This window comes from Lissotriton helveticus, chromosome 9 (assembly GCF_964261635.1).
Source record: "Lissotriton helveticus chromosome 9, aLisHel1.1, whole genome shotgun sequence".
Taxonomy (NCBI): Eukaryota; Metazoa; Chordata; class Amphibia; order Caudata; family Salamandridae; genus Lissotriton; species Lissotriton helveticus.
In genome coordinates, this window is record NC_136070.1 from 529,429,421 (window position 1) to 529,445,639 (window position 16,219).

The following is a 16,219-nucleotide window of genomic DNA, read 5'->3' on the forward strand; positions in this document are numbered from 1 at the left end:
TTGGAATGCTCCGTAGTAGGAGGATAGGCTTGCACAGAGCTTATCCCAGTAACATAGTGGTCAGGGGTAGATAGTTCAATGTGTACATGATATGCTTATGGGAGAGTTCAAGTGGTGCCAGCACTATATTGGTTGTGTATAGGTGCGTTACCAAATGGTTGTGCCAGCCGTAGTAATGTAGCAGTATGCTGCTTCACAGGTGTATGCCGTGCCAGCTTGACCAAACCCAGGGGTAATGGGCGTATGCAACACCTCAACACCCCTTGTCGGGAAACAGTATTCTTCAGTTATGGCGCCTGTGCTCACACGTGCCATCGTAGCGGACACTGCGTGGTTGGGATATACCGTAGTAGGGAGGTAGGCATACACAGAGAATTTCCCAGAGCCTAGTGGTCAGGTGTAGGTGGTTCACGGACTTCATGATATGCCTATGGGAGATCTTGGGGCCTGTGGTTCTCTGGGTAGCCTTTCAATTGCACCAACAATGAGTGTCAGTGTCTGGGGTGACGGGCTTATCGGTAACAGCATGATGCCATCAATTGAGCCCATTTAGTGGCCCCATGGCGGCATGTCCACTTTCCCTGAGTCAGACAGCCCTAGCATCTCTATCCCGCACTTGGGAGGGTGGTGGGGAAGCACTGGGTACCCCTGGGTAGAAGGGGGGTCTACATGTCTGTGCCCAGGGTACACCCTGTCGCAGAGACTCCAGAGATTGCAATGGGGGGAAGCAAGTCTGTGAGGGCATTGAGCCACTGGGAAAAAAATAACTAGTAACAAACTGGTGAGGCTAGCTAGGGCTTGACACTTACAGACTATGGCCCAGGGGTGCAATCGGGGGGGAGTCGTGCTTCTTAAAAGAGGGCGTCCATTTGTCCACATCAGGGGGAGAAATTGTCCGGGAGAATCTTCTTGCCTACTTAGTAGTGTATAGTGACCTTTAAGTGAGTTTTTAAGGGGGGCCTGCACAGAGCTTATCCCAGTAACATAGTGGTCAGGGGTAGATAGTTCACGGTGTACATGATATGCTTATGGGAGAGTTCAATTGGTGCCAGCACTATATTGGTTGTGTATAGGTGCGTTACCAATTGGTTGTGCCAGCCGTAGTAATGTAGCAGTATGCTGCTTCACAGGTGTATGCCGTGCCAGCTTGACCAAACTCAGGGGTAATGGGCGTATGCAACACCTCAACAGCCCTTGTCAGGAAACAGTATTCTGCAGTTACGGCGCCTGTGCTCACACGTGCCATTGTAGCGGACACTGCGTGGTTGGGATATACCGTAGTAGGGAGGTAGGCATACACAGAGAATTTCTCAGAGCATAGTGGTCAGGTGTAGGTGGTTCACGGATTAATGATATGCCTATGGGAGATCTTGGGGCCTGTGGTTCCCTGGGTAGCCTTTCAATTGCACCAACAATGAGTGTCAGTGTCTGGGGTGACGTGGCTTATCGGTAACAGCATGATGCCATCAATTGAGCCCATTTAGTGGCCCCATGGCGGTATGTCCACTTTCCCTGAGTCAGACAGCCCTAGCATCTCTATACCGCACTTGGAAGGGGGGTGGGGAAGGACTGGGTATGCCTGGGTAGAAGGGGGGTCTACATGTCTGTGCCCAGGATACACCCTGTCGCAGAGACTCCAGAGATTGCAATGGGGGGCAAGCAAGTCTGTGAGGGCATTGAGCCACTGGGAAAAAAATAACTAGTAACAAACTGCTGAGGCTAGCTAGGGCTTGACACTTACAGACTATGGCCCAGGGGTGCAATCGGGGGGGAGTCGTGCTTCTTAAAAGACGGCGTCCATTTGTCCACATCAGGGGAAGAAATCGTTGCAGAGAATCTTCTTGCTTAGTTAGTAGTGTATAGTGACAGGGCATGACCTTTAAGTGAGTTTTTAAGGGGGGGCCTGATTGTCGGAATACAAAATATAATGGCTTGGCTTGTGAATTTTAAGGACATGGCATGACCTTTCAGTGTGGAGGGTAGGGGGGGCCAGATAGTCGGTCAACTACGCTGGCCTGTGGCGGTAAGGTCATGATTGGTGAGCAGTATATTTAAGGTCCTTAGAGGGCGGCGCCATTCTTGAATGGGGTCGCCCAAGGGGAGGGACAAGTGGTCTCTCCTAGAACTCCAGGGGCAGTTACAGCCTGTTGGCTAGATGGGTGAGGGGGAGGGGGGGAGTCACACTTTCTCTATGCTGGTTGGCCACCCTGCACGTGCACAATGACGTCAGTAAACGATGCAGAGATGTAAGGGCCCCCTTTAATAGAGTTAATAGAGGGTACGGGGGTAACCGGGGGGGGAGTACCCTCACGGTAAACGGGCCCTCAGCGGATGTGCACTCTGCCGGGAGGGCGTGGTTGATAGAGCGTACGGGGGAACGGGCGGAAGTACCCTCACGGTAAACGGGCCCTCTGCACATGCGCACTCCGACTGGAGGGCGTGGTTAATTGATAAGGATCTGACATCAGTTAGTGGCCTTGCTGTAGGCCCAAATAGGATACGCAGAAAAGTAATTACTGTATGATTATGTTTCAGATATAGATTCGGATAGAAATTACCTTGTACTAGAATTATGTTAAGGTTAGCCATCTGATATCTGTATATATCAATTGTAATCAAATGACATGGAACGTTTTCTGCGTAATTGTATAAATATTGATTTATTTCAATTTTGATTTAATTTTATGCTATAATAAATACGGCCGGGGGTTGTACGACCCCCGCCTCCAAAGAAATCCCTCTCATTTCATTTTAATAATGTTTGTTGAAGGAAGGGGGGTTATTCCGGCAGTCCTTGGCCATATTGAAAAGGCTGTTGCACAGCTGTGATGATGGAGGAGCCAGTGAATAGATAGCTGGGCGTTCTAATTGAATCATCTACGAAGGGGGTGATGCGCCCATGAGCTGCATGAAAGGGTCGCTGGTCAGTTGCCAGAGGTCTCTTGCAGGTTAGGCCCCCTCCCCCTGCCGGCATGAACCAGTGTAAGTTTATGGAGTGCGGCAGATTTTAGCAGTCCGCGGAGGGGAGAATGTGCTGACCATTATTAAATGCAGCCCCATAGAGCTGGCAGAGCGCGATGCATCCCTTGTGAGGCCATTGTGAGAGAGGCCAACAGTTACACAGGGATAATGGTCTGGAGCACAGGTGGGTGAAGAATTTGCCAGGCGGAGGTTGGGATACCCAACAGGCCACAGAGGGAGTGAGGTTTCACTTTGCTGAATCTATCGGGTCGGAGTCAGTGAGTTGCTCCTCCCCTGAGACTTAAACACACAAGGGCCGATCGTTTGCAACAGCACCAGGGGCTGGCCCCTGTCCACCTCTGGCGGATGTACATGGCGGGTGGTAAATGTAGTAAACTTACCCAACAAACGAAGCTGGATAGGTACCCGGTGCGGGCGGCAGAGGCAGACGCGAATGTGGGAGAACCCTTACTCAAATGAAAGCCATCATGACAGCAGTCGAGGACATGCTAGAACCTAAATTGGACACGGTGACAACAGAACTAACACTCCTACGGGAAGACATCCGAAAGTTTTGCATGAGAGTCACAGCGGCTGAAGCCACAGTGCAAGTCCTGCAGTCTGACACAGGTGCCTTTCGGGACCAAGTTCAACACATACTGCGGGATAATGAGACTATCCTGGCGAAACTGGAGGATTATTAAAGACTTTCGCGACAGACTAATATACGGGTAGGGGGGGCCCAGAGACAGCGGGTGCCCAAGCGTTGAACTGTTTATAGAAGAACTCATACCGCAAGTGCTACAGCCAAAGGGATTGTTGAAGTTCTTCTTGGTAGGAGGGCTCATCGGGCCCTGTTGCAATGCCCCCTGAACCATCATTGCACAAATCTTTATTCACCTAGATTGGGATGCTTACTACAGGCTGCCTGGTGCTCTTGTGACTTAAAGTATGAAAATGCTATAATCTGCATGTTTCCAGACTTCACCTAAAAAGTACAACAGCAACGTAAAAGCTTTGAGAGGGTAAAAAGGAACTGAGAGCAAGAGACTTGAAATACATGATGCTACACCCCGCAAAGCTCCAAGTGATCGTGGAAGAAAAACCTGGCACTTTGGAATGCTTGTGGAGGCATGGGAGAGGCTGGAGGGTTGGAGGCCAGCTGGCCCCCTGAGAAATGCACATGTTGGAACTCGTCATCTGCACAAGGTTCACATGATGCCCACAACCCCGGAAAGAATGCTGAGACAAGAGAGCAGATGCAGAGTCTGTGGGGCGGGCAAACTCAGTGGCTGGAAAGAACATGGCTGAGGCGTCGGCTGTGAGCAGTCCAGAGTGAGAGAAAGTCAGCAAGCAAGGGTCAAGTGAGTGAAAAACTTTACAGGAGGCAATGAAGTGGTATAAATGACAAACTCTTCTTGGCACTGGCGAGGCCTTTGACAAGAAAGTTACACAGTTTAGGGCAACAGCCATTCTGTACTCTCATCCCCACTTTAACTATCTCCTGACTCAACAAATATCAATCAATGCTTTCACAGGGCCCAGACACCTGACATGGGGCATTTCTGATTATGCACCACAGACGGAAATTGTGGGCAGGGCTGCCTAGGAGCAGGGGCACTGCGCACTACACCTGTGGTACTTACAAAATGAGGAGATACAAAAAGAAAATAGACGTCCTGTAGACGGAACTCCAAGAACTAGGAGGGTCTTAAAACTCATGCATAGTGTCAGACTAAGAACAGACGTGACTTAAAGAGACAGACTATAGAGATTTAGTGGAGGTGGATGTCAAGGCGATGTTTCGAGCTACTCAGTGTCGTCGTTATGAAGTCAGCAATAAAGCAGGTAGGTTGCTGGCCTGGATGGACCATACCAATCACATAGATATCAGGGTTCTCAAGATCAAAGGTGCTGGGAGACTGGTCCGCAAAGAAAATGGTTACAGAGCAAAAGAATTTGCCAAATACTACTCGCAAGTATATACCTCTAATACCGCCCAAACAGTAGCAGAGACAGAGGACTTACTGGTAGGTATCTCATTGCCCCGTCTAACTATACATGATATAATGGCAACAATTAGGGAGCTGCAACCGGGGAAAGCTACGGGACTGAGTGGACTCTCCGTAGAGCTCTACAAGTAACTAGTCACAAAGCTTATGCCTCACTTATTAGCTAGGTACAAAAAGGCAAAGGAGGTGGACCTACTTATTTGTGAGCCTAGGCTGGCCGCCATAGTAGTAATACTAAAGGCGGGCAAATCCCCGGACAAATGCACCTCGTACCGGCCAATCTCTCTGTTTAATGCAGAAGTCAAAATACTAGCAAAGCTTCTAGCAACCAGGCTGAGAGCGGTGATTAACACTCTCATACATCCCAACTAGCCAGGCATTATGCCAAATAGAAGTATAAGATTTAACTTATGTAGATTGTTAGGAGGACTGGGTGCGGCATAAGAATTGCAGTAGCAGACAGCGATACTGTCCCAAGATGGCATTCAACATCCCGGAATGGGAGTATTCGTTTGCAGCGCTCAGCAGACTAAGCTTTGGGTCAAACTTCATGGCATGGATAGCACTATTGTATAGCCACCTGCTGGCACGAGTTAAGGTAAATGGAACATACTCTGGAATGTTTTAGCTAAAGGGAGGCACCAGGCAGTACTACCCACTGTTGCCAATGATATTTGCACTGGCCCTCGAACTCCTGGAAATGTGGATCAGGCAAGGCCCTCTAGTGAAAGGAATATACTGGGAGAAAAGCTGGGAGGACCTATATCTCTTGATGTGGGCGATAGAGTGCTCTAAGTGACAGACCCTGAACTTACCATAGATATGCTGATGAAGATCATTCTCAACTTTGGGAAGTACGCTGGATACCATATAAATTGGGACAAATCTCTAGCATAACCCTTAATGGGAGATGTTCCAGGACTGCCCTGAGATTGCAAAATGTCAGTGAAGACACAGATGGGTTTTAATTTTTGGGTGTCAACATTACTAAAGATTAAAACGAGTGTATGGCCTAAAACCTGTATACATCTTTGGATCGATTCCGGCTTGATGTCCTTCATTGGAGACGACTTCCATTGTCGCTAATGGGAAGAGCAGCAGTTTTTAAAATGATGGGTCTTTTGTTGTTCTTATATGCACTCCAAACCACACCATAAAGGGTCCCAGTACACTTCTCTAGGCTGCTACAGGTGAGAGATTCAGCTGCTATTGTGGGACAGAGGTCCCTCTAGAATCGCAAGGAACAAATTTACACGAGGAGTATATGAAGGGGGGGAATAGATAGCTCGGCCAGGTATCTGAATGTACTACTACTGGGCAGCACAACTGCATGTCATAAACTATTGGGCCTTTGCAGACCAGTCGGAGCAGGCAGTGAAAATGGACAAGCATAAACTAGGGGTAAGAGGATCCTTCTGCTACACTGTATGGGAATACCTCCCTCAGAGATCTTATCCCACATACCAGAATGGTGGTATCCCTTTGGCGGGAGGCCACAGTTTATTTGCGATGCAAAAGGCAAACTCACTGTGGAGATGCCCCTGTTGCATAGTCAGAGTCTTAAGGCTGTAGGTAGTCTCATAGGTGCATCTTAAACTCTTTGGGACCTGACTTGCTCTTAAAATTGGGAGACCTTTGGAAGAGGGGTACAATCATGCTACAAGAAAAACTGTAGAAAGACTACAATTTCGCAAGGCTGAAACTTTCCACTACGTACAGGTCAGGCATGCCCTATTCTTACATATTTCTCCAGGAACAGAAGTGCCAGATGCCTCCCCATTGGCGGTAGGAGTGCTAGAGGAGCCCTTAGACAAAGGAGCTACCTCCTTCTACAAACAAATAGTAAATAATTTGCCAGGGCAACTGCATCATCTGAGGGAAGTGTGGGAGCCACATTTTGGCCCACTCGAAGAAGAAGAGTGGGAAGAGGCACCGCAGAGCCTGAGAGAGGTGGCAATATGGTTGGGGTTCCGCACGGTGCAACTCAGTGTACTGTATAGAGCATATTACTCCAGGACTGCCCTAAGCAGAATGGCTTGAGCTGCAGACGAGCGGTGTCTGCTGGGTTATCTGCTGTCATGTCTGCTGTGGAGTGGTAGGGTCCTTTTTCCATATTCTTTGGGAGTGCTCTGTAATACAGACCTACTGGCAGGAGGCTTTCACAGATATGAGGCCAACCTTGGGGACTCAAATAGAAAATAATTCAAAAGGAAATTACTTAATATATTAGATACATAAACGACCACAGTGTACCAGATAATGTGGTTTGCATTGAAACTGATAGTAGCAAAAAATAATACTGTGTGCAAGTGGGGTGTTTTGGACGCTCCTGGACTGTGGGGCTGGAGAAAAGACATAGACTGGTGCATGCAGGCAGAGAAAATATAAATGAGGGCAGGAGGTGCCCACAGAAATGGACCAAGATTTGGGCAATGTGAGATGTTAGAGATGGACCATGAAGAGGGGCAAAACTGGCATTTCGATCTAGGAACGAGGCCAGGTTGGATTGGCTCCCAGGTCGGAGGGGCATGATGAAGGAAGAGAAGGACATGAAGTGTACATGAGTGGGTGGGCAGTGTTAAAGATGCTTCCAGCAGGGTCTGACGGGCAGTTATATTTTGTGGTGTGTCTTTGTTTTATTACAAATGTTAATGAAAACACATTTAAACAAAATTACAGTGCACAGAAATAACTATAAATATTTATTAAAAATGCTAAAATAGAACTAATAAAAAAAGAAAGAACATTTTAAGTAACAAATATCAATTCAGAAACAAATTCTCACAAACACATACGACTGACTATGTTTTAAATAAATATAACAAATTATACATAATTCATTTTATTTAATGAATTACATATAAATATAAATTAATATAAAACATATGATATATTTTTATTTTCTTAACCTACAATACAGCATTTATAGAAATACATGTTTAATAAACATATACAAAGGAAAATACATATTAAAATAAACAAAACATTACAATTGCACAATAATTAACAAATTAGGTAATATACAATTATTAATGATCAAATAAAAGTAATTGCTACAAAAATAGCATTAAATTAAAATGCATTTAATTTAATTCAATTTCCCACCCTATTCCCCTACAAACCCAGCAACCAACAACTAAGATATAACTTAAATAAATCAGTATTAAATAATACACATAATTAACAATCAATTAAATAATTAACAATTAAAAACATATTAACAATAATTGATAATGTGTATAACTTAATGAACTTCCCACCCTGTACCCCTCCAAATCCAACAACCCACTACTAAAATTTAACTTATTTAACTTACTATAACTAATAATAAAATTGAGTTAAAAATAAAAATGTACATTTTAAATTCAAATTATAATATAAAACAACAATATTCTTAAAAATAATATTCTTGACAATAATATTCTACATCATTATATTTTTACATCATTATATTTTTTTCCGATATTTATGAGTTCCAATATTTCGAAGTTGTTATTTTGTCCAAACACCCACAGACTCACATGGAACAGTGACAGTATGAGCAACCACAGTGTAGATTTTCCTCACACGTGCAACAGGTACCACAAGGTTGCAGCAGTGTAAGCATCCTTTACACACAGAGCACATACAGCATGGGTGACGGCAAACAGTGCAAGCTCCATAAACACAAGGAATGAGTATAGGTGGGCATCAAAAGTGCTAAGTTTCATCATAAAAAGAACAGAAACAACATCCTAAAGGGGGTGGAGAACTGCTTTACATTAAAGCTCCAAACCAGATAAATTACTGATGCCCTATATGCATTGCATTCCTGGATCTCAACATGCTACAACTGAGACCAGTGATGTATAAGAATGGAGGAGGGCCCTGCCGATAAAGTGGTGGAGAACCTAGGTAGAATTATCTGTGGTCTTCCTTCTCCCTTTCCCGCCTTTTAGCCCAAGATTGGTGATAGTGGCCATATGGGTCATGTGACAGCGAAGAACGTCATTAGTATGGAGGAGAGCCTCTTTCTGTGACCCAACAAACAAAAGTGAGGATGAGTTAGTGTCTATCATAGCCACAGAGAGCCACTGTTAAGCCATTGTGTAACTTCAGGCCCATTCCTCTTCAATGCCACATGCATGTTGCAACGTTCTGCATTGTCTCCAGCATTAATCAGTGTCCAAATGTGTTCGCTCACCAACATTCTCAATGGCATTGAGACTAAATACCTTATGTATGAAGCCGGCACACAGTTTCATCTTAAGCTGAAAGTTGACTGTCTTAAACTTCCAAACTTGACACTCCAAAATCACATGTCCACAAGAGGATACAGAAAATGTGGTTATGCCTTAGTGGTAAGAAAACTAAAATCAAATCCTGCTCATAGAGCCTGTCTAGCCAGTCCTCTTGCCTTTTTCTTAGCACAAACCACTGCGATCTGTCTAAGGACCAGCTTTAAAGGTCAGCTTTATTTCCATACCATTTGATAGTACTGTGGGGTAAAGTATTTATCAAATAGGCTAAATAGTACCTATCGCAAGTTTGTGCGGAATAACATGGATTCTTATGTTTGCCGCACCAAACTCCACATGGTATGAGTTATGCCAGCAACCCTACATGTGGCCACGGTAAATGCAGGAACCGCCACTGGGAGCACTAGGTCTAGCTACGCCGCAGCTCCCCGTAATTTCTGGATGCAGTAAATACCACTCAAATTGTTAATCCAACCCCTGAGAAAACAAGTGTTTCTGCAGGGGTCAGAATACACCAACTCACTCTTAATCAGAGCCTAAAAGCTATTTAACTACTCCTTCATCTCTCTAAAAAAAAACGCATTAAACTATGCATCAACTCCCACAACAGTTATTGGAACAATCTCTACACCGGCATCCCCAACAAATCAACTCCAAACTCTAAAGAAGCCAGAATCATGCAGGTAATTTACTGTTTGGCTTGAAAGAACGCAATCCCATTTCACTGATTGAACCTCTACTGGCTCCTACTAAAGGAAAGGAAAAAAATCTAATATCTTAGTCTGCTCTACCAAGCAGCACACAGCTGATAACCAGACTACCTCACTAAGCTGTTCGTCCCTGCCTCTCAACTGCTAATCACAACATAAAGACCACACGACTGATGCTTCCAAGAAGTACAACATAAAGACCACACGACTGATGCTTCCAAGAAGTATTAAGGAAGGACACTCCAAGGAAAGAATAATCTCTGTGAAACTCTCTATCACTGTCTCTCAGATGGAAACTGACTTTCTCTAATTGAAGAGCCCGTTAAAAACACACCTTATTAGGCAGATGTTTAGTTAGAACACTGCATTGTGCTACCCTCTTATGTCTTCTTTTGTGCTCAAGGACTAACAGGTTAGATCCCTAAACTAGCATTTGCAATGCAATAGGTCTCGCATTTGCGAGAGTTTAAGCTATTGGCATTGTAAATGACAATGCCTTTTATTTATCTGTTTTGCTAATTAATAAATAAAAACCATTGTCATTTACAATGCCAATAGCTCAAAATCTTGTAAATGTGAGACCTATGTAAAGAAGCGGCCGTCATTGTGCCTGCAGTAGGAGAAACTCACTAAAGGACATACAGCCTGATTCATCAAGAAAGGAAACAGCGACTCTCAACTAGCGAATCACAGCGAATCGCAAATGGAAAGGCGCAGATCGGAATTCATCATAGATAGCGAGTAATCTAAGCGATTCGCACACGGGCGCTAAAATCGATAGCGAGAAAATGAAATCGCCGAAAAAGTCGCAAAAACCCAGATATTCCGTCTCTATTTAGCGCCACGCAAATCCACATTTGCGACATCTCGCCAGTAGCGAGAACTCACCAACGGGAAGTCGCTTTACGAGCGCCGTGATGACGTCGCAACCAGGAAGCAGCCAGTTGCCACACCCATTCTGAACTGCGAGGCTGACCGCGAGTCTGCAGCGAAACTGAGAGCTCCTACCGGGACACCTCCAAAGTAGCGCTAGTCACCCTTTAGCGACAGTAGCAATGACAGAGGAGACTGCACCCGGGCCCAGTGACAGCGGGCGCAAGAGAAAGCTCAAGTTTACCGAGCCGGAGTTGGAGCACCTCATCGAGGGAGTGGTTGAAAACCACGCTAAACTCTTCGGAAAGGACTCCCGGAGGGTGCCAGAGATGGAGAGACGTCGCATCTGGCTAGGAATTTCTGCCAAAGTGAACGCTGTGGGCGTGACACACAGGTCACTGGACGAATTAAAGAAGAGGTGGTACGACCTCCGAGGTCGTGCCAAGGAAAGGGTGGCAGAGAGGCTGGGCGAGACATCTGGTACTGGGGGCGGAGACCCTACTGTCCCTCCCAATACCCCCATGGAGGACCGCGTGGAGGACACCCTCGAGACAGAGGCATGCATAGGTGTCACCAACCTGGACTCATCCCGACCCAGCCAAGACAGCCAAGGTAAGTGGCATGCGACTGCGACCCTGTCCCCTACCAATGGCCATGGCCCTATAGCCTCCCATATGCATTCCAAGTCATACAAACAATGCACATGAGATCATGGCCACAAGCAATGTCGGACATGTACACTGCCCATAATGTAAAATAACCCCAAAGCAGCCAGACGTAACCCAAAATGAGCTATCGCTAAGCTGTACGTGTGACAGATACATGGCATTAATGTAAGTCCAATTCCCCTCACAGGTGGCGGCGACTACAGCAGCGACAGCGACATGCTGCAGATCGCTGAGTCAGAAGAGGATGCGGAGGAGGTGCCAACACCAACACCTCATGCACCATCAGGGGTAGCCCCACACACCGCAGCCAGGCCAACACCAACAGGTCCAGCACCATCCTTGGCAGCACCAATCCCTGCAGCCAGGGCAAGACATACAGCGCCAGCAACATCCGGCGCTGCACCTAACCCTGCAGCCAGGGCCAGAGCAACAGTGCCAGCAACATCCGGCGCTGCACCTAACCCTGCAGCCAGGGCCAGAGCAACAGTGCCAGCAACATCCGGCGCTGCACCTAACCCTGCAGCCAGGGCCAGACCAACAGTGCCAGCAACATCCGGCGCTGCACCCAACCCTGCAGGCAGGGCCAGACCAACAGTGCCAGCAACATCCGGCGCTGCACCTAACCCTGCAGGCAGGGCCAGACCAACAGCTTCAGCACCATCAGGTGCTGCACCTTTGCCAAGCACAACTCCACCACCCGTGGCACCATCTACTCCTGGTGCATCAACTGCGGTGACTGTGCACACACCCACTGTGGACAGCCAGCAGAGCAGCCATGTCAGGGCTTCCCACCATGACACATCACACAGCAGCAGGAGGGGGATGGCTGTGCGCAAGCCAGGCATGAGCACTGAGCGTCGGATGCTACGCATTCACCAACAGCAGGCACGACGGCAAGCGGCCATCCAGCTGCAACTACATAAAATTGGCCGCAATGTGGCCAATGTGGGTGATAGTATTGAGCGCATGGCGGCGGCCATGGAGGCCAACACTGCTGCAGTTATATCGCAGCGCACCTCCGCCCGCCGACGCCACCGGCAGCTCCTAACGCGCCTGACAGCCTACACCCGCTCAAATTACATAATGGGGAATGCCACCTCCCAGCTATCACGACGGTGCCTGGCGCAGCAGCAGCAGCTGATACAATGTGTCGAGGATGTTGGACGGGTGCTGGAGCAGGTCACCACTGCCGTACTGGCACTCCATCCTACTGGTGAAGGCAATGTGGGGAGGGACGACACCAGTGAGTGCGCCTCCAGTGCCAGCAGCTTGTCTGCCTCAATGGTTGGCGTGTTACGCCGCAGCACCAGGCCCACTGCAGGGACACGTGCCGTCCCAGAGGAAGAGCCAGAGCGTCGTTTGGGGGCTGCGCGGCGGAGGCGCAATTGAGTTCCTTGCAAGTTGCCTAGATAATGCTGATGAAACAAGCATGTCCAGTGGCTAGTTAGGAGCAGTATGGCGCAATACTGCTGCAATATTATGAATGTATACTTTACGTTATTATTGTGGATTTAACAATAAGATTTATTCATGCAACATACATGGGCCTCCTGTCATTTTTTACATTGCCATGCAGGAGTGAATGTTGGGTGAGTGGATTGTGGCCTTCAGAAACTGTTCATAGTGATGTGGTTGCGCCGTCTGTGTCCTTCAGCAGGGTTCTCCCCGCGTGCATGCCGCACATGTGCTGGTGGACGGTCGTCCCCTTCAGACTCACTGCCAGAGATCTCGACTGGTATCCGGCGCTTGGTTGCAATGTTGTGTAATATTGCGCAGACAGCCACAATGCGGCAGCACACATCAGGACTGTAGTACATGGCCCCACCTGTCTTGTGCAGTATGCGGAACCGGCTCTTGAGTAGGCCGAATGTCCGTTCTATACAATTCCTTGTCCGTATGTGAGAAACATTGTACCGCCGTTGCTGTTGTGTAGCCGGGTTGAGGTATGGGGTGAGGAGGTATTCCCGGAGGGCGTAGCCGCTGTCACCTGCATGTGAGGAGCAGAGGGTGAGTGCCTGAGCTGCGCAGCTACATCATTGCAATGTGTATTTGTTGACAATGTGTACTTTCCAAGTAGGTGTCCTTCCCCAAATTCTCCCCTGGCCAGTCGTGTGTGGAGGCCGCTGTGCCGGAATATAAAAGAGTCATGGGTACTCCCTGGGTACTGGGCCACGATGTCAGTTATGGTAGTCTTGGCATTGCAGACCATCTGTATGTTGAGGGAGTGGTATGACTTTCGATTCCGGTACATGTACTCCGTCGCAGCTGGGGGGCAGATGGCAATGTGGGTGCAGTCTATGCATCCTATCACAGATGGGAAATGGGCCACATTGTAGAAGTTTAACTTTGTCAAGTCCAGTTCCTGTTGGCTGGTGGGGAATCTGATGTGTCGGTGTAGCTGGGTGAGCATTGCGTCAACAAAAGTCCGGAGGCAGCGTGACATGGTGGGCTGGGATATCCCCCCTGCTGCGGCTACTATCCCCTGGAAGCTACCAGAGGCCAGGAGGTGCAGGCTACACAATACCTGTACATGTGTAGGCACAGCATTGGTCCGCCTTGTTGTGTGCTGCATCAGGGGGTCAAGGTCGTGTATGAGTTGAATTATCATGGCCCCATTCAACCGGTACTTCGCATAGATCTGCTCCCTGGTTTGTCCCAGCAGGGTGATCCGCTGGCGGAATATCCTCTCCTGCATTCTGCGTCTCCTCCGTGCTGCTCGCTGTAGCCTTCGCCGCCTGACCACCATGTACATTCCTGGCATTGTGAGACACCAACTGCTGCTGCTGTGTCTCCTTATGTGTGTTTGGTCAGCCCTGTCCCTGTTCCTGATTGGCCAACAGTTTTTCAAAATTTTCGCAAATCACTTTTATGGTTACCACCTGCTTTGGGTTGTCCTTAATTTGCGCGGCGCTAATGGAGATTTTGAGGTTTTTCGCTATTAGAGAATTTTCATGAATTCCGATTGCGCTAGTATTGCGAATTCGCTAACTTTATTCTCTAATTCCGTGCTTTGGCGCAAATTATTAGCGAATTCGCAATCTGCGTTTTGCGCTTTGGTTATTTTCTTCATGAATGCCGATTTGGGTAATTGCGGGCGCAATGCCATTTTCGCAGCTATTGCGCCCGCAATTTAGCTTCATGAATCAGGCTGATAGTGCTTACAGACTAAAAATAACGTACTGTGTAACAACCAAAGTAAAAGGGCCAGTCCTCATGGGAGGTTACAAATGAAGACAAGGCGGTACTAAGGAGGGACTAACAAGCCTATTAATGAATCAGAAGCCGGCATTTAGGAAGGGCAATGACACAAGCCAATGACAAATATTGGCAGAGAGTGGACCGGGCTTCAATTCCATACTCCAATAGAGAATGACACAGAGAAGTGCATGCGCTAAACAGGCTTGACCTAAAATGGCTATTGCCTCACCTCCCTGAGCATGCAACTGACTTGTTGACTCCACTTCAATTCTTCACAACCTTTATACCATCATATGTGAATCAAGTCTCCATCAGTGGATCATAGACCATTGCTTGTTGATTGTCAAACATCGACCCATGACTATATTCCACATACTTTTTACATATTCCTGAAAGTGCTCTGAGGGAACTGCTAGATAAGTAAATATATAAATATATTGAGAGGCGCAAGGGGCTTTTGCAAGGGAACAACCCATGTATCCATTGCAGAATGGGTTTGAAATGAACTCCCCCCCCCCGACATTTCACAGTCTACAGTACGTAAGAACATCAGAACGTAAGCATACCTTTGGTTTGGACGAATTCCTGTACTCTTTGATTTGTAATCTCCGAAATGCTTGCAAACATATTTAATGTATGCATATTTGAATTTCATGTTGTATTTCCTTTGATCGACAGCAACTCTTTTGTTAAATGTTTCAACAGTTCGGCAGTCTTTCTTTAGGAAAACAACTTTTTGTTGCTTTCCAAGGGAGGAGACAAATTCATCCAGTGTTTCGTAGTCTGCAAATTCTTTTCCAATGACGTCAATTTCTGTAACAGAGCAATTTAACATATCAGAAGACGTTGCTGCAAAAGTTGAGGCCTTGGGCCTCATGTATCAAATAGATTTACCCATTCAATCGCTTTGTGAAGACCTTAACACAATAATTAACCACATATCTCTTTGGAGTTTGGTCAGTATTAATTTCTGTCATGTGCTTGCATAGGGGTGTTTAAAAGTGACTGCAGTCTGGAAGCATGCAGCACCTAGCCTACAAAATAGGATTGCAGTAAATACTTAAAACAAAACATATTTCTAGTTCGCTGTTTGATACGTTGTCACCTGTCTAGACACAGTCTGACTATGTTCACAGTAACAGTGTGATTTACAGTATTCTTTACACAGGAGTCTTCCACAATTCCTAACTTGTGTGGCTCCACAAATGTGTAGAATACACTGGATGCTGTTTAACAAAATTTGTATGTATCAGTCAGTGGTGCATGCATAAACAGCTATATAGCTCTCAGGGCTAGGCCCTGTCCCATAAATGATTGTGTACAGGCTAGCATCTCATTCCACACTCCCATACTACAGATCATACAGAGAAGGATTCCTGAGCTGGGCAAAGAATGAGACAAGGGCATTGTGAATTGGTGGCGGGCTAATTAGAACAGAAGTTAATTTGCCAACATGCCACGGGCAGCAGAATATCTCGCACCCTTTGACCCCAATGACATTTTAGGTTTTTCCTTTGTCCACTCTCAGCCCCTTAACAGTCTCTTATTTACTTTTGAGA

At 46.9% G+C, this 16,219-nt stretch overlaps 1 protein-coding gene across 8 annotated transcripts in view; it reads right to left on the reverse strand.

Moving 5' to 3' along the window:
- LOC144781502 (uncharacterized) overlaps positions 1–16,219 on the reverse strand; it is a 121,736-nt gene that overhangs the window by 33,950 nt on the left and 71,567 nt on the right. For all 8 annotated transcript variants that reach the window (XM_078660388.1, XM_078660386.1, XM_078660385.1 and 5 more), the window contains one exon: positions 15,227–15,473. In XM_078660388.1, coding sequence (XP_078516514.1) covers positions 15,227–15,473 — 247 coding nt within the window. The remainder of the gene's footprint in view (positions 1–15,226; positions 15,474–16,219) is intronic.